Here is a 23,161-nt window from a genome sequence, read left to right as displayed (position 1 = left end):
TGAGGCTAGAGAGAAGCAGGAAGCCTCAGGAAGATGATATTTGATGTTCTGCTAATAAAGACAAACGGGTCTCTGAGCAATTAATGGAAAACATCCAGGAGGGATGACAATATATTGACCCTCAAACTGATACAACAAGTCACAGAGGTTATTTTATGAGGTGAAAAAAAACATTTAAGCAATATGTATGGGTAATTCTAATTCTATTTTTTAAAGTATACATATATCCATTTGTCAGGAAAAAATATACCAAAATGATAACAGCAGTTACCTAGAGGGTGGGGCTTATGGTGATTTTTTTTTAAAAATCTATTTTCTGGTTTCTGTTACAATGAATGCAAATCATTTCTGTAAAAAAAAAATAGAAGCTAGACATTGACCCAAAATGCAAAGGCACTTCAACATGTCTAAAGTAAAAAGACCCTGGTCTCCTACGCACACTCAACATTTTCATGTCCGGACCCTAATTATCCAGCACCAGATACCCTAAACCTCAGCAGGTCGTCCTGGGGCAAGAGTTCAAACCCAAGAGCTGCCCTTGTCGGCGTCTTCCGGCCTCCAAATCCCAGGTCCATGCTGCCTCTTCCTGCGCGCCACATTTGTCCCCCAGGGTTGACTCTTTCTCGTCCTGGCCTGCAACGGCAGGCACACGATGCCGAGGGACCGTGGCAGCTGTTCTGGGGACAAGTCTCCACATCCCCGACCCCAGGGCCTGCTCACCTGACATGTGGACATTCCTGAGGCAGGAGAGGGAGGCATTGAGGCGGGCACACTCCTCCCGGTTGGCTCCGTATTTCTTCACAGTCTCACACACCTGTTCATCCGTCATCTCCAAGAGGTCCTCCAGGCTCAGCTGGCCCGGGGAGATTTCCTGGGGAGGGGAGAGAGGATTGTCAACGGTGGGGCAGGAACAGCATCTCTGCCTCCACCCCGCCCTCTAGTGGTGCCTAGAGGAGAACACTCCGCCGTGCAAACGCTTTGCACAACAGTGGGGTCTCCGAATCTCCGGTTTGCCACTCATTAGCTAGATAACCTCTGACCAGTCGCTCAACCTCTCTGGGCCTCACTTTACTCATCTATAAAGTGGGAATCCTAAGTGTTCACACTTGGCAAGGTAGCGCAGGTGCTTAGTGCTATTATAATTACTACCCTGTCTGGCGTCAACACTGTGCCTGTCTCTCGAATGTTTATAAGGCAGGGCCCCGTTTTTTCACGTTTGCATGGCTCCCAGTGCCTCCTGCTCTGCAGGGACTCATCTGAAATCCCAGCACAAACCCAGAGCAAGCACAGGAAAAGGCAGGTGCGCTGATGGCTGGGCCCCACTCTGCTTCCTTTCTTCTCTGGCTGCAGAGTCTAGGCCTCACACTGATCTTCAGAAAACCTAATGGGAAAGGGATTGAAAGTCCATGCTCCATGCTGGAAATGAAACTAGGTTTGTTTTTGAGCCCCATGGGGCATGGCTTTGCATCCTAAGGCAAAGCAGAAACGCTGGAGTCTACCATGGAGTTGGGGAAAGGGACCTAGAAAAGGTAGGATTCTCAGCTTAACATGCTGGGCAGGTGAACTTTCACCACCACCCCATGTTCCCAAAACAGTGTCTCCCCAGACACCATCACATGGAGACACCTCAAAATTTGTCAAGCTTCTATATTTATGCATATGTATCTGTATGTATATATGAGTCTTCTTTTATAGCACTTACTACTCAACATCTTAACATATATTATTACTTAAGTAAAGGTTTTTTGTTTTGTTTTTTGTTTTTGAGACAGAGTCTCACTCTTGTCTGCCAGGCTGGAGTGCAATGGCATGATCTCAGCTCACTGCAACCTCCGCCTCCCAGGTTCAAGCGATTCTCCTGCCTCAGCCTCCTAAGTAGCTGGGATTACAGCCACCAACAACCACACCTGGCTAATTTTTGTATTTTAAGTAGAGACGGGGTTTCATCATGTTGGCCAGGCTGGTCTCAAACTCCTGACCTCAGGTGATCCGCCCACCTCAGCCTCCCAAAGTAAATAAGGGTGTAGCATACGGATGGTGATTCTAGGGCAGTATTGCAGAATACATCTACCCTCTTGTGGTCATGTTTGTGTATTACATGTTTGTGTATTACAAGATACAGCTCCCACATTAAACTGATAGCCAGAAAGAAGAAAACTGTCTCAGCACAAAAAAATTACCTTCAAAAATATGAGCTATGGCGCAAAAGCCGAAGCCCAATCAGTGCCTTTTCAACTCACCAGGGCAGGCAGGCAGCAGAGAGAGAACAATAGTGGAGTCACTTAGAGGCTTTCTCAAATAGGGACACATTGCAGATGAGCCCCTTTAAGAAAGGTGATGATCAAGGACCTGTTTGTTTCTGGTTGTTGTTTTTCTTAAACAGAGACAGGGGCTCACTCTGTCACCCAGGCTGGGGTGCAGTGGCGCCATCATATCTCACTGCAGCCTCAAACTCCCGGGTTCAAACGACCCCCCCTCCACCTCAGTCTCCTGAGTAGCTGAGACTACAGGCATGCACCACCATGCCTGGCTAATTTTTAAATTTTTTGTAGAGACAGGATCTCACTATGTTGCCCAGGCTGGTTTCGAATTCCTGGCCTCAAGCGATCCTCCCACCTCAGTTTCCGAAAGTGTTGAGATTACGGACATGAGCCACTGCACCCGGTCCAGGATCTGAAGGTACAGAATGACTCACATTTGAAGGGGGTGATTCATAACATAAAAGGATTCGCCTCTTTGATTCAGGATTCACTTGTGCATTTTAACCTTATGATTTACATATATATAATTTCAATTTACTCTCAAGTTTAAGATCACAAAAAATCATAAAAGTAACATTTTTATAACATCAAAAATGGAGAAACTCTTAACAATCTGGGCCAAAAGGGCAGACACACCTCTGTTTGATAAAATAATAGTAGTAACAATAGCTGAAATACAAGTAGTAACAATAGCTGAACACTGTTTTAAGGTTTTTAATAGATTTCCGTTATTATCACAAAGACTACTGAAAGTAGGCACTTTTATCACCACCACTTAGGGACTAGGACAGTAAAATTCAGAGAGGTTAGACCCCTTGTCTAAGGTCACACAGCAAGTAATTGGTGGAGCCAGGATTCAAACCCAGCGGTTTTACTTTGGAGCTTTCTCCATACTTCAGTCACTTCACAGAAAGGGGACCTCTGGTGGACACATAGCTGAACTGCAGACAAAGAGCAGAAACCCCTCGTCTTCTCCCGCCCACTCCCTGGGTGGTGACCTTGGACTCAAGATACTCACTGACTAAAGCAACAGCCAAAACTCAGGTACCTGCAGGCCAGGTAAATGTAAATGAGCAAGTCGCTACCAGACAGGAGCTCAGTTCCATGGTCAACATTTCTGATTTTGTGAGTGAAGCCAGAGATCTGGGATTTTCAGGCAGACTCTTTTGGTTTTTAAGTATTGGCTCAAAATAAATGTCCTGGCATCATATTAGCCAAAAAACAACAAAAAAAGTCTGCATATCTGATCCAGCTTGAGGGCCACCAGTTTTCAGCCCCTGGTCTAGAATCGTTTTTCCTTATTTGCCCCCACAAGTAGCACTTGATAGATAAATGATCCTGAAGCCTCCCAAAAAAAATTCCCTGAGCCATGCAAATACAACGCCATCTGTCCTTATACAGGACCATGCATTCTAAGGATATCTGCAAGAAACTCATCTGGGTTCTCTGGCCATGCTGAGAATGAAATAAGGGAATGTGGAATTGTGCATGGTCTGATGTGCATATGCAAGATGGGCTGGGGTGAGGGCCTGGAGGAATGGAGCGCGGTGATGCTGCATCTAACTCGGGATTCTTAGATCTGGTGGGGCTGGGTGAGATTCTTGCCCCTGAAGACAAGGTCTAAAAAAGACAGGAAGCCTCTTCAAGCAGGAGGCAGGGAGCACCTTGAGAGAGGACTCTTGGTTTCACTGGCAAGGGGGCAAGCTCCTCTTCTGGCCAGCTCAGGGAGGCCCAGGCAACAGGAAAACAAGGCTAAGGCACAGTCCTTCCAACCTAAAGCTTTGCTGTCCATCTGAGCTGGACATCCTGCCAGGCCCATCCACTTACCAGCTAGACTAGTCACTTAGCTCTGAGCCTCAGTTTCCCGCTCTGTACAAGGGGGATAACAGTCACACCTACTGAAAAGGTCATTGCGAGGAGGCTGAACAGTCTCAGCAGTTGAGATCCTAAGTGCAAAGCCCTTAGCACAATGCCTAGCATGAAAGATGCAGTGATGTCCGCTGGTTTTATTAGGTTTGGCTTGGCCCTGTCACTGCAAATGGATCAGTCTCTGGGATCCCGGGGGGTAAGAAAATCTCACTATCCTCAAGATGTTAAGAATGTGGTCCAATCTTTGAGGGTGGACATAAGATGTCAGATGCCCACAACAGTAATAGCCTGGCATCTACTGAATGCTATTTGGTGCCAGAATATGAGTTAAACATTTTTTTTTTTTTTGAGGCAGAATGTTGTGCTGTCACCCAGGCTGGAATGCAGTGGTGCAATCTCAGCTCACTGCAATGTCCACTTCCTGGGTTCAAGCAATTCTCCTGCCTCAGCCTCCCGAGTAGCTGGGACTACAGGTGTGCACCACCACACCTGGCTGATTTTTGTATTTTTAGTAGAGACGTGGTTTCGCCATGTTGGCCTGGTCTCGAACTCCTGACCTCAAGCGATTCGCCCACTTCAGCCTCCCAAAGTGCTGGGATTACAGGCATGAACCACAGCACCTGGCCTTTCTTTTCTTTTTTTCTTTTTTTATTGAGACAGGGTCTTACTCTGTCACCCAGGCTAGAGTGCATGATCACAGCTCACTGTAGCCTCAACCTCCTGGGCTCAGGTGATTCTCCTGCCTCAGCTTCCCAAGTAGCTGGGACCACAGGCACGCACCACCACATCTGGCTAATTTTTGTATTTTTTGTAGAGGTTTCACCATGTTGCCCAGTTTGGTGCCAAACTTCTGTGCTCGAGCAATCCATCTGCCTTGGCCTCCCAAAGTGCTGGGATTATAGGCATGAACCACTGTGCCCAGCTGAGTTGAACACTGTATAAAAATCATGTCATTCTATGATGTTGGCTATTTAAGAAGAGATGACAATCATTATGCACATTTCACAGATGAGAATATTAATGCTCTAAGACAGTATTGTTCAATATGGCTTCCACGGGCTCCATTAATTAATGTTAAACGCAATTTAAAATTCAGTTCCTTAATCACATATCCTAACCACAAACGACTACCACATACGGCAGCACAAGTAGAAAATATTCCCATCTTAGCAGAAAGTTCCACTGGACAGCGCTGGACTAAGAGGTGAAGTGATTTAGCTGAGGTGACTCTGTGAATATGTGGCAGAGCTGAAGGGTTCTGACGGACTCAGGAAGCACACCCTCAATGACCCCATTCAGACAGCACCAGTCATCCTGAACGTTTCTGTCCAGCACATATTTATTAAAAGCCTGCTATGTGCCAGGGACCGTGCTGTGCACAGCCAGAAACCTGCAGCCCAAGAGCAACCCAGGGGGTAGCTGCTGGCCAGTAAGGGGCAGGGGACGCAGGGGCCCCCCAGGTCACCTCCAGGACTTCCTTGCGCACATCGACGATCCGGAACCAGTGCCGTAGCTGGGGGAAGCCATCCAGCTCCGCGTTGCGCTCCTGCAAGGCCACCTTCTTTTTGCAGGACAGCTGCCGGCTGAAGTACTTCACCAGCTTGCTCTGTGGAGACACAGACAAGGACAGAGGACACATCTCAGAGGCACTGACACAAGGAAGAGAGACAAGAATCCCCTATGAACCTCCACCCTAAACCCAGCCAACTCTGTACTTTAAAGACTGGTTCCGCTACAGTGAGATCCAGTTTGGCACCCACCTTTCCACCTCGTTGGTGAAGATGGTCAAACAGGTGGCTCTAGCATCTGGCTTGGGGTTGGGGGAGGTGGCGCACATTGGTACCAATTCAGTGGAGGGCCTTTTGATCGCATCCATTGACACCTCGATTGCACACATCTTTTTCTATTTTTGTTTTCTTTTGTTTTGAGATGGAGTTTCACTCTTTCACCCAGGTTGGAGTGCAATGGTGTGATCTCAGCTCACTGTAACCTCCGCCTCCCAAGTTCAAGCAATTCTCCAGCCTCAGCCTCCTGAGTAACTGGGATTACAGGTGTGCACCACCATGCCTGGCTAATTTTTGTATTTTTAGTACAGACAGGGTTTTACCACGTTGGCCAGGCTGGTCTCAAACTCGTGGCCTCAGGTGATCTGCCCACCTCGGCCTCCCAAAGTGCTGGAATTAGAGGCATGAGCCACTGCACCTGGTCTGCACACACCCTTTGATCCAACAATTCCACCTGCAGGAACTCCTCCAACAGACACCCCTACTGTACAGAATGACTGTACAAGGTTACTTCCTGACAGTTCTGTTTGCAACAGCACAGGACTGCAAACATTCTGAGAGTCCATCAGTACAAGACTCATTACATAAATGACGCTACAGCCAACAAAGAAACTTATGCAGCTCTAAAATCAAACCACGAAGCAGGCTCTGTACTGACAGAGAACAGTCTCCAGGGTACACTGATAAGTAAAAATACTCTCCCATTCATAAGGAAAACGTTTCCCTGTATATATCTTTGTAAATGTAGAAACTCTGTCCACAAGGACTCCCAATTCCTTTTTTTTTTTTTTTTTTTTTTTTTTGAGACGGAGTCTCGCTCTGTTGCCCAGGCTGGAGTACAGTGGTGCGACCTCAGCTCACTGCAAGCTCTGCCTCCCAGGTTCATGCCATTCTCCTGCCTCAGCCTCCCAAGTAGCTGGGACTGCAGGCGCCTGCCACCATGCCCGGCTAATTTTTTGTATGCTTAGTAGAGACAGGGTTTCACCGTGTTAGCCAGAATGGTCTCAATCTCCTGATGTCGGGATCTGCTCGCCTCGGCCTCCCAAAGTGCTGGGATTACAGGGGTGAGCCACCGCGCCCGGCCAAGGACTCCCAATTCTTTAGGGGAGGGAAGAGGAAGGTGGGGAAAAAGAGTCGGGGAAACATTTTATTTAAACTCTTTTGAGCTGTTTGAACTGTAAGTCCTACAGAAACATCCAAACATTAATTCTTTTAAAATGAGACAGACTTGAACCCAGGCTTCTGAAGAGATCCCATGACATGAGAAAAGAAAGTTTTTTATTGCTGGGTTTGTAAAATCTCACAATATTAACCAAAGAAAGGCAATACTTGTGTGTCTGAGCAGAGAAAACAATTTGGAAGAATAAACTCCAGGCCTCTGACTTGGGTCAAGTATTTCTTTATGTACATTTCTTGTATGCATTCAGTAGTTACCCGATGTATAATATACATTATCATCTTTTTTTTTTTTTTTTAAGAGACAAGGTCTTTTTCCATTGCCCAGGCTGGAGTGCAGTGATGCAATCATAGCTCACTGCAGCCTCGAACTCCCTGGCTCAAGAGATCCTCCTGCCTCAGCCTCCCAAGTAGCTAGGACTACAGGTGAGTGCCAACAAACCCAGCCTATATTATCATATTTGCAATTTAAAATGTATTTAATAAAGATAATTAAATAGAACAAAATTAGAATTCGGTATGGAGGTGTCTGTGGCATTTCAAAACCGTCAACCAACATTTATCAAGAACAAAGTCTGAATTCTAGGATCAAAAAATTCAGAGGGCCAGATGCCATGGCTCACACCTGTAACCCCAGCACTTTGGGAGGCCAAGGCGGGAGGACTGCTTGAGCCCAGGAGTTTGAGACCAACCTGGGCAATGTGGCAAAACCCTGTTTCTACCAAAAAAAAAAAAAAAAATCCTCACTCAGGAGGCTGAGGTGGGAGGATCACCTGAGCCCAGGAGGTGGAGGCTGCAGTGAGCCATGATCATACCACTACACTCAAGGCTAGCTGACAGAGTAAAACCATTACTCAAAACAAAACAAAGCAAAACTTGGAGCCTGGGATGGCTGTCATGGGCTTCTGTTGCTTTTGCTACCTGGTCTCCATTTCCCCTTTTACTGAAAAGAACACATCAACTTTCTTTCAAGGAACCTCCCTTCTTTGGCCCACAGTCCATCCAGCTGATGTGAGGCTGTTCCCATTGCATCACCCCACCACAGCTGCAGGGTGGGCACATAACCCAGGCCCCATCAAACAGCCGTACTTGGGTCAAGGGCAATCACGGATCCAGCTGGGCCACTGAGACCCCACCAGGACCTCTTCTAAGCACTCAGGACATAGCCATAGCACACCCTCCAGGGCTGCCAGGTGGTGTCATGGAAGACAGGAGCTGCCTGGGCCATCGTCCCTGCTGCCATCTGGGAGCCTCCTGACACTGAAGCCCATTTGGAAGATAGCAGAGCCAAGAGATGGAGTCACATTCCCGGCCATAGCCATCATCTGAGCCCCAGCACTGAGCGGAGAAACCAGATCTCCCTGGACTCTGCAGTGATGTGCGCCAATAAATTCTCTTCTTTTGCTTAAGCTGCAGTGAGCTGGATTTCTGTCACTAAAGCCTCCTGACTCATAGGGAAATTAAAGAACATGGAGTCCACCTCCTTGAGGGAGTCTTGGCATCCCTGGTATACTGGTTTCCTGCGGCTGCTGTCATGAATAACCACATACTAAGTGTCTAAAAACAACACAAACATACTGATCTCGCAGTTCTGGAGATCAAAAGTCCTAAATCAGTCTCATGGGGCTAAAGTCAAGGTGTCAACAGGGCTGGTTACTTCTGGAGACTCCAGGCAAGAATCAGTTTCCTTCCCTTTTCAGTGATCAGAGGCTGCCCACATGCCTTGGCTTCTGGCCCCTTCCCCACATCACTCCAACCACTTCCTCCATCACCACATCTCCTGCCACTGCCTCTTATCCTCCTGCTTCCCTCTTATACAGACCCTTGCAATGATCTGGGACCCACCCAGACAACCCAGGGCAATCTCCCCATTTCAAGATCCTTATCTTACATCTGCAAAGTCCTTTTTCCCATGTATGGTCACACAATCACAACTTCTGGGGAGGAGGAGGTAGAAATTATTGGGGGACTGTTATTTAGCCCACCACACCTGTGCACTTACCCGGGCAAGTGGTTCAACTCTACCTGGAGGAGAGGGGAGGGGCTGAGGAAAGGCACCCCCAGCAGAGGTCAGGGCCCATGAGACGACCATCCAAGAAGAGCATCCAGAAATAGCAATGGCCCAGTGAAGTTGGGAGATTAGGTAAATACAGAAAATTGAGCAAATAAACAAATCTATTGAGCATTATTTTTCTTCCTGTCTGAGAAGAGTGACACGGATGTGGGATGGGAAAAGCTAGACTAAATCCTGTGGTATTGGTTTGGGAAGAGTTACTCCATACATATAGATATAAAAATAAATGTTGATATAAATGTATGTGTGTGTATGTATACATATATGCACTGCACACACACACACACACACACACATATATATATGTTGCCTATATTGTCCACTGAAGGGACTCAGATTTACTCCAAAAGGTGAGTTCTGGGCTACATTAGTTTACAAGGACTGCTGTAACAAAGGACCACAAGTTGGATGGTTCGAACAGGAAACATTTCCAGTGTCACAGTTCTGGAGGCTAGAAGTTTGAAATCAAGGTGTCAGTGGGGCCATGCTCCCCCTGAAGGCACTGGGAAAGGCCCTGCGACAGGCCTCTCTCCTCGCTTCTGAGAATCCCATGGCTTGTGGCAGCCAAACTTCAGTCTTCACACAGCATTCTCCCTGTATGTGTGCCTGTGTCCAAATTTTCCCTTTTTACAAGGACACCAGTCATGCCGGACTAGTATGAACTCACCTAAACGAATTACATCTGCAACAACCCTATTTCCAGATAAGGTCATATTCTGAGACATTGAGGATTAGGATTTCAACATATGAATCTTGGGGTATCACAACTGGAACCAGAACACGGACCTTTGAAACACAAAAGCAAGAATGAACCCCTGACCACCCCAGTCTGACCATCTGCCTGCAAAGACACTGCATTCATCCTAGATCAGGGACCTGGGTAACACAGCGAGACTCCATCTCAAAAACATAACAATAGTAACGAATTAATTTAAAAAATAAAATAAAAAACTCATCAGGTTTAAATCACTAAACATTCTTTAAAAGCCCAATATATCATTTATCTAGTTTTCTTTAAGTACAGGTTACCGTTATACTGCAAGAGAATGTACTTTTAATTGGATAGAAAACTGTGTCTTCCTAATTCGTAATTTAAGTTCTGATTTTGAAATTAGTAGGGTTTAATGGAATCCATCCTATTTATAGAAATTATATGAAAGATACACAAACTTACATCATTGGCAATATCTGCAAATATGGCTTTGTACCAAGTGGTTTTCCTCAGCCTTTTCTTCTGAATAAATGAGGTTTTACTGTTCATTATTCTGTATCTATGTATGCCGGCCTATGTTGTATTTCAAATCTTGCAAAACAAATAAGGATCTGGCCCCTTTAAAAAATAATAATAAATAAGCATGCTTTATCAATTTCTTCCCTTCCCTTCCCTTCCGTCCCTTCCCTTCCCTCCCCTCCCCTCCTCTCTTCTTTTCTTTTTTGAGACAGGGTCTCACCGTGTTACCCAGGCTGGTCTTGAACTCCTGGACCCAAGCAATCCATTCACTTCAGCCTCCTAAGATGCTGGAACTACAGGTGTGAGCCACCGTGCCCAGCCTCAATTTCTTAAACAAAAGAGGTAATGTCAACTGGGAAGCCAGTGATGTCATGCATCATACCTTTAAAAAAGTCACAGAAAATTGAAAAACTAGGCTAAGACCAGAAGTTAAATGGCAGGACCATTGGAACCATGGTACTGTCTTATGCAAACATCTGCTGGAGAATAGTAGTGTTTCCCAACTGCGGGTATCACTGATAACTTGAGAGGTGGTACCCAGGCGTAGTGTTAAATAACATCATATCATAAGGTGAGTACTTTCTTCTACATCCAAATTTTTCTCCAGCCATCTGACTATATCAAGGAGACAGTCTCTGTTGAATGATACTATGTCTTTAACAACTCTCTAACCTCTGCTAATCTCTCTCTTTTTTTATTTTATTTTATTTTATTTTTTTGGAAACAAGGTCTCACTCTGTCACCCAGGATGGAGTGCAGTGGTGTGATCATGGCTCACTGCAGTCTCGACCTCCTGGGCTCAAGCCATCCTCCCACCTCAGCTTCTCATGTAGCTGGGACAACAGGTATGTACCACCATGCCTGGCATGGGCCAACACACCATGCCTTTGTTTATTTTTTGTAGAGATGGGCTTTACTTGGTTGCCCAGGCTGGTCTCTAACTCCTGGACTCAAGCAACCCTCCTGCCTCAGCCTCCCAAAGTGCTGGGATGATAGGCATGAGCCACTGCTCTTTTTATAACAGAGCACAGGACAGTCTCAGAGCCTTCGGCAGGTAACAATATGAAACACAATTTCATGACACTTGTGTTTACATTGTATTTATTTTCTTCATTGTCTTCCATTTATGGCAAGTGACACTAGTTTTCCATTACAATAGCTGCACATGGTTTAATTTTTAAATACACGCCTGTTAAAAAATGGAGTTGGTTTAAAGAAAACACAGATATGGCAAAAAGTATGATGGTAGTATCAAACTGATGCATTCGGAGAAACACTGTCCTACAAAATACAGTTCTGACTCCTTAAACTATTACTTGGGGCTTAACCCTACTCCATTTCTCCTTCCTTGCCTCATTCATTTCCATGTAATTCCCTAAACAGGGCCAGGCACGTGGCTCAAACCTGCAATCCCAGCACTTTGGGAGGCCGAAGTGGGAGGATCGCTTGAGCTCAGGAGTTCGAGACCAGCCTGGCCAACATGGTAAGACCCTATCTCTACTAAAAATACAAAAATGAGCCAGGCATGGTGTTACGTGCCTGTGGTCCCAGATACTCAGGAGGCTGAGGTGGGAAGATGGCTTGAGCCCAGGAGGTCGAGGCTGCAGTGAGCTGTGTTCATGCCACTGCACTATAGCCTGGGCGACAAAGCGAGAGCTTGTATTTAAAAAAAAAAAAAAAAAAAAAAAGGAAAATTACCTAAACACATGCAGGACCTCAAATGTCACCTCCCTGCTTCCTCCTACCTGGAAGTCCTTTCCATACCCACCTGAGGAAGGGTATAAAAATGACCTGAGGCTGGGCACGGTGGCTCACACCTGTAATCCCAGCACTTTGGGAGGTCGAGGCGGGTGGATCACGAGGTCAGGAGATCGAGACCATCCTGGCTAACATGGTGAAACCCCGTCTCTACTAAAAATACAAAAAAATTAGCTGGGCGTGATGGCGGGCTCCTGTAGTCCCAGCTACTCGGGAGGCTGAGGCAGGAGAATGGCGTGAACCCGGGAGGCGGAGCTTGCAGTGAGCCGAGATGGCGCCACTGCACTCCAGCCTGGGAGATGGAGCAAAACCCCGTCTCAAAAAAAAAAAAAAAAGACCTGAATCCTTTACACCCCTCCTGTGTCCACACCCTTTGCAATGTCACTTTGCAGTTGATTCACCAAAGGGGTGCCGTCTGTGTCCAGGCCTTTTCAATGATGCTGGCTATGTGACTTGCCTCAGCCAGTAGAAGGAGGCCTGTGTGCTTCTACTTGCTGGCTTGGACCCCTGTCATCTTCATGAGAATGTGTCCAGGCTAGTCAGCTGAAGGATAAGAGACTACATGGTGCAGAGTCAAGTCTTCCCCGACATCGCAGCCAAAACCATCCTAGCTCAGTTGACGGCCAACTCTTGCCTGGCTATTGGCTATAAGTGAAGCCATCCCAGATCAGAGGAGCTACCAATCTACTGCTGATCCCAGAGGCATGGCCAATAAATGCTTATGTCATGTGCCACAGGGGTTTTGTGTTTGTTATACAGCATTATAGGGACCTGTAACTAACTGATACACCACCACATCAATGCATGATCTCCAAAGCCCACCTCAAATGCCACCTGCTCCAGCAGGACCTTATAAATTCTTTCTCGGGACTTTATTTGTACACACTGTATTATAGAATTATTCACAATTTTTCTTGCATTATAACTGACCAAGAAGACACTAGATCCCTTAAAGGGCTAAGATGTCCTTGCTAGATTTGGAAGAGTAAATGAAATAAATATAACAATAAAAATACGGCCGGGCACGGTGGCTCACGCCTGTAATCCCAGCAGTTTGGAAGGCCGAGGTGGGTGGATCACCTGAGGTCAGGAGTTCGAGACTAGCCTCATCAACATAGTGAAACCCTGTCTCTACTAAAAATACAAAAATTAGTCAGGCATGGTGGTGCACGCCTGTCATCCCAGCTACTCGGGAGGCTGAGGCAGGAAGCTTTTGAACCCAAGAGGTGGAGGTTGCAGTGAGCTGAGATCATGCCACTGCACTCCAGCCAGGGCAACAGAGCAAGACTCTGTCTCAAAAAACTAACTAACTAACTAAATAAATAAATAAATAAATAAATAAATAAAAATAGAAGTACCATTTCTAAGCACTTCCCCATGGGCCAGGCCCATGCTGAATGTCACACATGCATTATTTCAATATATCCTTATATTCCCAGGAACTAGGTGCTATTAACATCTACATTGTACCAAAGAAGAAACTAGGCATAGAGAAGTTAGGCCATTTGCTCACAATCACACAGCTAGTAAGTGCAGAGCCAAGATTCAAACCCAGTCTAATTCAAACACTCCAAAGTTACAGAAAGGATAACCTCAATTTAATTTACTTCAATTATTTAATAAATGCATGCTTTTTTTTTTTTTTTTTTTTTGAGACAGAGTCTCACTCTGTCGCCCAGGCTGGAGTGTAGTGGCATGATCTCAGCTCACTGTAATCTCTGCCTCTAAGGTTCAAGCAATTCTCCTGCCTCAGCCTCCCGAGTAGATGGGACTACAGGTGTGTGCCACCACACGCAACTAATTTTCGTATTTTCAGTAGAGACGGGGTTTTGGGCCATGTTGGCCAGATTGGTCTCGAACTCCTGACCTCAGATGATCCTCCTGCCTCAGTCTCCCAAAGTGCCAGGGTTACAAGAATGAGCCACTGTGCCCAGCCGCATATATTTTCCTTGTAAGAAAGTTAGGACATTTCAGGCCAGGCGCGGTGGCTCATGCTTGTAATCCCAGCACTTTGGGAGGCCGAGGCGGGCGGATCACCTGAGGTCAGGAGTTTGAGACCAGCCTGGCCAACATGGTAAAACACCGTCTCTACTAAAAATGCAAAAATTAGATGGATGTGGTGGCGGGCACCTATAATCCGAGCTACTCGGGAGCCTGAGGTAGGACAATTGCTCGAACCCAGGAGATGGAGGTTGCAGTGAGCCGAGATCACACCACTGCACTCCAGCCCGGGCGACAGAGCAAGACTCCATCTCAAAAAAATAAAAATAATTAAAAGAAAGTTTGAACATTTCAGATTAGGCCAGAGCTTGCTTCGACCACTCCCACAAATGCAGATCCCGTCCCTGGAGGTAGAGCAGGTCATCGCTGAGACTAGTTAGGTGCCCCTCTTTCCAGACGTTGATCTGTGAATTTTCACAAATACATACAGATCTGTTGAAACGCTGCAATGTGGCTTTATGTGTACGATTTCTTTTTTCCTCTCACATAAACGGTATCACACAGCATGCACTTTTGTGCACTTGCTTTTTTCACTCAGTAGTAAGCCCTGAGTATCTTTCCATGTTAATCCACACAGATCTGCCCCGTTCTTTTTAATCTTCTGCATGGAGGATTCCTTTGATATCTGGGTGAAAAGCCCATGATGTGAGCAGTTCTGTGATGTCTGCTGGGACATCTTTGTCAATGACAATAAAGCATTTTCAGGAATAACAACCACCATCGCAGCTGCCATGTACTAAACATTTACAGGATGCCTGGCATCGGCATCGTGAGCCAAGTGCTGTGCATGAGTTTGTTCCTTTTTTTTTTTTTTTTTTTTTTTTTTGAGGTGGAGTCTCGCTCTGTCACCCAGGCTGGAGTGCAGTGGCGCAATCTCGGCTCACTGCAAGCTCCGCCTCCCAGGTTTACGCCATTCTCCTGCCTCAGCCTCCCGAGTAGCTGGGATTACAGGCGTCTGTCACCTCGCCCGGCTAGTTTTTGTTTTTTGTGTTTTTTTTTTTTTTTGTATTTTTTAGTAGAGACAGGGTTTCACCGTGTTAGCCAGGATGGTCTCGATCTCCTGACCTCGTGATCCGCCCGTCTCGGCCTCCCAAAGCGCTGGGATTACAGGCTTGAGCCACCGCACCCAGCCGTGTTGTTCCTTTTAATCCATGCGACAATGCTAGCTGTGAGGCTGGTACTTTCAGCCCATTCTACAAACGGGAAGACCGAAACTTCAACATGCTGAATCATTTGCCGAGATCCACAGAGCTATTGAAGTGGGAGCGCCAGGGTGTGATCCGAAAGCTCTGTCTCTTTACCAGGACACTATGCTAGGAGCTGTTCACGGCTCCTTCCCACTGACCTGGAAGTGCAAAAGTTGGGCATCGACCCCTCAGGGGCAGAGAAAGGGCCTTATTCATCTTAGGAAGTCTTCTAGGTGAATTCCTGAATTCTAGCTCTGAGGTTTGGGCCAGTCAGTTCAGCTCTCTGAGCCTCCACTTTCTCATCTGTAAAACAGGTGTCTTTCACCTTTCCTCGCAGGCCTGCTGAGGCATTCTCAGCCAGACGTGGTGGCTCACACCTTTAATCCCAGCACTTTGGGAGGTTGAGGCGGGTGGATCACCTAAGGTCAGGAGTTTGAGACCAGCCTAGCCAACATGGTGAAACCCTGTCTCTACTAAAAATACAAAATCAGCTGGGTGTGGTAGAACACACCTGTAGTCCCAGCTACTCTGGAGGCTGAGACAGGAGAATCGCTTAAACTTGGAGGTAGAAGCTGCAGTGAGCTGAGGCCGGGTCTCAGCTCACTGCAAGCTCCGCCTCCTGGGTTTAAGCCATTCTCCTGCCTAAGCCTCCCGAGTAGCTGGGACTACAGGCACTACAGTGAGCTGAGGATGCCAAGTCAAGAGAGATGCCTTTTAAAAAGCTATGTTCCCGCTGGGTGCAGTGGCTCACGCCTGTAATCCCATCAATTTGGAAGGCCAAGGCAAGCAGATCACCTGAGGTCTGGAGTTTGAGACCAGCCTGGCCCATGTGGTGAAACCCCATCTCTACTAAAAATACAAAAATTAGCAGGGTGTGGTGGCACATGCCTGTACCCCAGCTACTCCAGAGGCTGAGACAGCAGAATCGCTTGAACCTGGGAGGCAGAGGTTGCAGTGAGCCGAAATGCGCCACTGCACTCCAGCTTGGGCACCAGAGCACGATTCTGTCTCAAAAGAAAAAAAAAAAAAAAAAAAGCCATGTTCCATATCCTAGGACAGTAATAATGGGAGCTCCACATTTATTCTAAGAGAAGTAAGGCCTCATTCATTCATTTGAAGATGTTCGTGGTACTTTTTTTTTGAGACACAGTCTCACTGTTGCCCAGGCTAGAGTGCAGTGGCATGACCTCAGCTCTCTGCAACCTCCGCCTCCCGGGTTTTAAGCAATTTTCGTGCCTCAGCTTCCCCAGCAGCTAGGATACAGATGCACGCCACCACGCCCGGCTAATTTTTGTATTTTTAGTAGAGATGGGGTTCCACCATGTTGGCCAGACTGGTCTCAAACTCCTGACTTCAAATGATCCACCTGCCTTGGCCTCCCAAGGTGCTGGGATTACAGGCATGAGCCACGGCGCCTGGCTGAGGTGCTTTCAAAATACAGACAGCAAGGGATACAAAAATTACCTACACACCACCCCTGTCTTTAAGGTGGGCTATTTCAGGTAGGACTTGAAGACAGGTGCCTTTTCTGTACCTTTGCATAAGTACAGAAATCAAGAGAGAGCATTTAGATACTTTTATAGCTATCGGATGGAGTCATCTTCTGTCTGTTCAATCTCATTTTTTCAAAGTGAGCACTGGATGTTGTTTGGGGCTTTCTCCATTTCATTTCCCTCATAAATCCTCTTTATTCTATTTCAGAAAAGTATTGGCTGCAAAATGTCAGAAAAGATAAAGCTGATTCTTCACCACAGAAGGTGGGAAAGGCACTGACCCTTCTACTTGGTGAATTTCCATGTATTCATCTTAATCTACCAGCATCTCTAAATAAATTATTTTCCAGAATGGTTCATGCATCGTGACAATGCTGAGTGAGTAGATTTTTTTTTTCATCTTGTTTTGAGACGGGGTCTGTCTCTATTGTCCAGGCTGGAGTGCAGTGGCACAATCGTAGCTCACTGCAGCATCAACCTCCTGAACTCAAGCAATCCTCCCACCTCAGCTTCCCAAGCACCTAGGACTACAAGCGTGTGTCACCATGCCCAGCTAATTTTTTCATTTTTTATAGAGGTGGGGTCTTGCTATGTTGCCCAGGCTGGCCTCAAACTCCTAACCTCAAGCAATCCTCCTGCCTTGGTCTCCTCAAGTGCTAGAATTACAGGCATGAGCCACTGTGCCTGGCCCGATTGTGAATCTCATTCTATAGATGGGGAAACCAGGCCTTGGAATTGCTGGAATTGTGCCCATGATCACAGAGATAAAGCAGCACTGGGGTCGTGATTTGAACTCAGGACCTCTAGTTCCCAGTGCCGTGCCCTCTTCACAATTCTCTGCTGAAACAGAGCATCAACGGTTGAGAAGCACAATTGGAAAAGGGCCTTTGTATGGCTTCACCCTGCCAGGCGGCCTAATTGATTTTTAGGTCGACCTCAATTCAAGTCCATGCAGAGCCCAACTGAAGAAAAAAAACAAAGGTTCCATCTTCAAATAAAGAAACACAGGCCTCTTGGAAATAGCACACCCAAGTCGAGCCCACCGTCTGACTCTGCACTGCCCAGGTGTATACAGGCTAAGGTTCCCTGGGCCTGGGGTTAGAGGGATCACAGGTTGCGGAAATCCGACAAAGCGGAGCCCGAAGGTGTAATTTTCCATCTCCACACCAGGGGGCAGCCTGGCACCTTCCACGACAGATGGAAAATTTTTCAGGCCTTGGCCCATCGGAGCGTCCGCAGCGCCTTCTTACTGTACTCTGTATTAGCATGGCGGTAAATTTAGCAGCATAAACACACACACACACACACACACACAAAATCAAAAAGTCAAGCCATGTGACAGAGCTAAAAATAATCGCGTCTGAAATCCCTAATGTGAAACGGGGAACTTTTCACTCCAAATCTAAACCCAAATCAAACCTGGAGACCTCCGGGAACATACTGGCCGTTGGGTTTGACAGAGCCCCAAATCCTCACCCTTTAGGTGCTATTTTTTTTTTTTTTACATATATATAAAACGAAAGCGGAGTCCGTGAAAGCTGGGAGGGAATGCAGGACACCGTGGGGGCCTTCTACGGACCGGGCCCTTGCAAGAACCATCCCTGGTGTAGACCTCGCAGCAGCGTCAAGGGAAGGGACTTGGCTCTCAGCCCATTTTACACACGAGAAAACTGCGGCTCAGGAATGGGACAGGGCTGGCCTTATGGTCACACACATAAAGAGGCAGGCTCCAGAGCCCTCTGTGTCCCTCAGGACTGCCCATCAGCACCCCATAATCGCTACCTTCTCCCTAAAAGGTACAGATGAGCAGCAAAGAGTTCCAGCCTTTGAACTTGCTTGTCCCACCGGCCGGAGCTCTTCTGTCAGCTTTAGGTATAAATGGCCCTTTCCATTTCTTCAGGTGTCACCTCTGCCCGAGCCCCCCTCAATGCCACCGTCACGCCGCCCTGCTTTCTTTCCTTGGTGGCACTTTGCTATCTCACAAATCATCCTGTTTATTGGTTTCCATGGTTACGTTCCCCCCCCCCCCAACCACCACACACCCATCATGTCAGCTCAAGAGAGCACGGGCTTTGCCTGTCTTTTCCCCAGCGTTCAGATCTGTGCCTGGCATACAGTCGGTGCTCAATACATTTTCCTTGGTCTTTCAATAAACCAACATCCTTGGTGGTTAAACACCAGGCCACTAAAAATGAATCCCAAGTCCTTTTCAAGCAGGCACAGTGCACCTGCAGGACCGGGTCCCTGGTTGTGTTATTAAGGTTCTCGGGTGATCAGACCCCATGTGGGTAATGAAATCGCGGCAGCCACAGCCAGCAGCCCCGACGCCTTCCCGCCGTTGCCAGGGCGACCATTGTCATAACATCCCTGGCTCTTAGCGGCCCAGCTGAGGGGGGAGAGAATTATTTGACTGGAGAACGTCTCAAGTAACCGGCCAATTTGCATCCACAGGAAAATCCCCTGCTGAGGGAGGGCTGGAGGCCTGGGAGAGGCGCCCTTCCTTCTCTCCCCAGTTCTGGATCCCAGTGAGAACCAGATCCCTAGGCCAGGCAAAGGAACCCTACAGTCTGGGGCAGTCCTCCGTGAATGCTGGAACACAGGCAGCTGCCTCTGCAGGAAGGAAGAGCCCCCTGTCCGCTGCCTCACTATTGCTGATGGTTTTTCCTTTTCTCTATGTTATTACTGCTAATGAATATTACAAACAATAGAAAAAAGGGTTTATATATTTAACGAGTACTTACTAGACAGCAGGTCCAGTAGTAATAACTTCCTTACACGATCCTTACAATTTTAACATTTACACAATAATACAGTATGTCAATATTTATACTGTACATGTATCTGTCTAATGTCATCATAGGTGTAGGCATACATCTCCCAAACGTGATAATTCATATATAATACATAATATAATTTGAAATATAACAATATTTATATTATGTAACATATACAGGTTGAATATCCCTTATCCGAAATTCTTGGGATCAGACATGTTTCAGATTTCAGATTTTTTTCAGGTTTTGAAATCTTTGCATTATACATCATAAGATATCTCGGGGATGGGACCCAAATTTAAACACAAAATTCAATTATGTTCCATATACACCTTATACACATAGCCTGGAGGTAATTTTGTACAATATTTTTAATGTGTTGCATTAAACAGTTTGTGTTAAGCTTTTGTGTGTGGAATTTTCCACTTGTGATGTCATGCCAGTGCTCAAAAGTTTCTGATTATTGGGAGGCCAAGACAGGTGGATCACTTGAGTTCAGGAATTCAAGACCAGCCTGGCCAACAATGGTGAAACCCTGTTTCTACTAAAAATACAAAAATTAGCCGAGCATGGTGGTGGGTGCCTGTAATCCCAGCTACTTGGGAGACTGAGGCAGGAGAATGGCTTGAGCTCGGGAAGCGGAGGTTGGAGTGAGCCAAGATCGTACCACTGCACTCCAGCCTGGGCGACAGAGCAAGACTCCATCTCAAAAAACAGTTTCCAATTATGGAACATTTTAGATTTTAAATTTTGGATTAGGGATGCTCAACCTGTATTATATATTTGTAATAATAAAACTGACATTTGTTGATTGTTTTTATATGCTAGCCCTGTGCCTACTGCTTTGTGTTAATAATGCTGTTACTGATAAATTATTATACAATATATTCATAATCACAATCATAGCTAAGTCTTATTGAGCACTTACTATGTGCTAAGTGCTTTATGAAGATTATCTGTCATATGCACCCTCAGGGCTAAGAACCAACCATATTATTCCCATTTCAGAGATGAGAAAAAGCAGCACAGAGTAACAACGGAACTTGTCTAAGGTCACATAGATAAAACACAAGGAGGGAGGCTGCCCCCAAGCCTGTCCCCTTCCTTATTTCCATAGCACAGTTCAAAGGTGTTACACTTGAGCTTGTAGCAAGATCACCTGGGGAGCTTGTTAAAAATACACATGCTGAGCTCCAGCTTCAGCCCCAACCCAAGCCTACAGAATCAGGCACTCCTGGGGACAGGGGCTTCTCTTTTCTTTTCAACAAGGTCCCCAGCCCCAGATAGCTCAGACAGAGGCAGAGTTCAGAACCACTGCATGGGGCTTTGTCGTCCAGCCCTATGAGAGATGGGTTCTTGATTTGTTGTAAAATCACAGTTCCCATTGGGTGATCTGATTACATGAATGAGTCTTGAGGGGCTGAGATGTGGAGAGGGCAGCTTTGAGTCGGATATGCAAAACCAAGAATCCCAAAAAGAAGGAAGAGAAGCAAGAGGCAAAATAAGAATTCAGGCAAACTTAACCTGCACTAATCACTCCCAGCCTTTTTGGAACCAAAGAGCCCTTCGTGAAAAGTAAATCAGTAACAGCACACGCTTTCATCTGGGGCTGGCTTTTGCGGGGCAAAGCCAATCCGCCTAAATTCCCTCCCACTGGTCACCACCCCACATAACACACACACTACCTGCCTCCTCCTAATCATTCACCAGGGGCCAAGCTGGACAGAGAAATATCAGCTTGCAGGGTGGGTACCCATCCTCGGCACCCACATTTTGAACCATGGGACCTCCTGGCAAGTGACAAAGATGGATGATGTTGTTAATAATAAAATAAAAATTGGTGGCAGGTAGTGTAATAGGGGAGGCAAGGCTAGGAGGAGGTAGGCAGAAGTTCTGAGACCCCATGCCTGTGGCCCCTGCACTGCTAGGAGTACTGAGAGCTGTACCCCAAGTAGCAGCCAGAGAGACATGCTGCTGGGTCTACTGTAAGCTATACGTTGCCTTAGTAGCTATGGCTGAACTAAGAAGCAAGCAGAGTTAAGATTCCCGACTCGAGGTAAGAGCAGATGAATCTGGGATAAAATACACATGCCCTGAAAGCAGGTCTCACTGCAGCAATTGCTAAGCAGCTTCCCACTTTGGCCACAGAGGCTGTTCCATTTAGAGCTGCAGAGAACTCCTCCCAACAGAGCGGCAACTTACCACATATGGCTATTTACGGTCACGCTGGAATTAACTAAAGTTACATAAACAATCAACATAGTGAATAAACAGGGGTCGTAGATGCATAGTGACTCAACATGCATCCTATCAGGGTCATGGATAAAACATCTGGATAACACGCCTGCCAAAATCACTGGTGGTTATGTGACCTCAGGCAATCAGCAATTCAACTCCCCTCCCACTGCCTGGAAAAAAAAATTCGTTAGAATTTAACCCTGGAATTGTGTGACATAACCCAGTATTCTTAATGGGGTAGCATCTTTAAGTTCTAGGAAGATCCACAATGAATATAGGCATACTTCAGATAAATAACCCCATGATATTAATATTTGAATTAAAGCGATCATACATTTTGGGTATTTTATTTTATATTCTTTTAATGTTATATAATTTAGCCAGTTAGAGTAAGAGTTCATCTTTCTAAGCCTAATTTGAAATGTGTAACTGAATAACTAATTTAGACATGTATTTTAAATTGAAATTCTATTCAATTTATATACAATATTATTAATAGAAAACAGCTCAGCGTATTTATAAGTTTAATTTTTCAGGCTTGTGGGTTATATAAGTAGTTAAGAAGGTTTGTCTGTCAACAATTAAAGAGTAGTTTTTAAAATCCTGTATATTGGCCTGGGCAACGTGGCAAAACCTACTCTCTACAAAAAATAAAAAATAATTAGCCAGGTGTGGTGGCACACGCCTGTAGTCCCAGCTATTCAGGAGGCTGAGGTGGGAGGATTGCTTGAGCCCAGGAGGTGGAGGCTGCAGTGAGCTGTGATTGCGCCACTGCACTCCAATCTGGGCGCCAGAGTGAGACTTTGTCTCAAAAACAAAAAAAGAAAGAAAAAACTGTATATTAAATTTATAAATGCAGTTTAAATTTTTTGAAGATGTTTAACCAACATTGTAATTGGGAGCACACAGTATACAAAATCTCCTTATACCTGATTGCCAGATTTTGTTAGATTTATATGAATAGGTCTGGGCACGGTGGCTCATGCCTATAATTCCAGTACTTTGGGAGGCCGAGGCAGGCAGATCACCTGAAGTCAGGAGTTCGAGACCAGCCTGACCAACATGGCAAAACCCCATCTCTACTAAAAATACAAAATTAGCCAGGCATGATGGTGTGTGCCTGTAATCCCAGCTACTTGGGAGGCTGAGGCAGGAGAATCGCTTGAACCTGGGAGGCAGAGGTTGTGGTAAGCTGAGACCGTGCCATTGTACTCCGACCTGAGCAACAATAGCAAAACTTCATCTCAAAAGCAAACAAACAAACAAGATTTATATGAATAGAACAATACTGTGTGAAAGCATAGGACTAAATAGA

The 23,161-nt window shown here is 46.1% G+C and overlaps 1 protein-coding gene across 3 annotated transcripts in view; it reads right to left on the bottom strand.

Annotated features, from left to right (window-relative positions):
• KSR2 (kinase suppressor of ras 2) overlaps positions 1–23,161 on the bottom strand; it is a 512,275-nt gene that overhangs the window by 397,861 nt on the left and 91,253 nt on the right. Inside the window, exons 1-3 of one of the 3 annotated variants that reach the window (XM_033220445.1) lie at positions 18,617–18,705; positions 5,596–5,736; positions 721–871 (exon numbers count right to left, since the gene is read on the bottom strand). In XM_033220445.1, the coding sequence (XP_033076336.1) occupies positions 721–829 (109 nt within the window). In that variant the 5' untranslated portion in view covers positions 830–871; positions 5,596–5,736; positions 18,617–18,705. Of the gene's footprint in view, positions 1–720; positions 872–5,595; positions 5,737–18,616; positions 18,706–23,161 lie in introns of those variants that run through there. The other 2 variants (XM_033220446.1, XM_033220444.1) reach the window with 2 other exon arrangements.

The sequence above is a fragment of the Trachypithecus francoisi genome, unplaced genomic scaffold (assembly GCF_009764315.1).
Source record: "Trachypithecus francoisi isolate TF-2019V2 unplaced genomic scaffold, Tfra_2.0 Lachesis_group11, whole genome shotgun sequence".
In the NCBI taxonomy this organism is placed as follows: domain Eukaryota; kingdom Metazoa; phylum Chordata; class Mammalia; order Primates; family Cercopithecidae; genus Trachypithecus; species Trachypithecus francoisi.
This window is presented reverse-complemented; position numbering and strand designations above follow the sequence as displayed.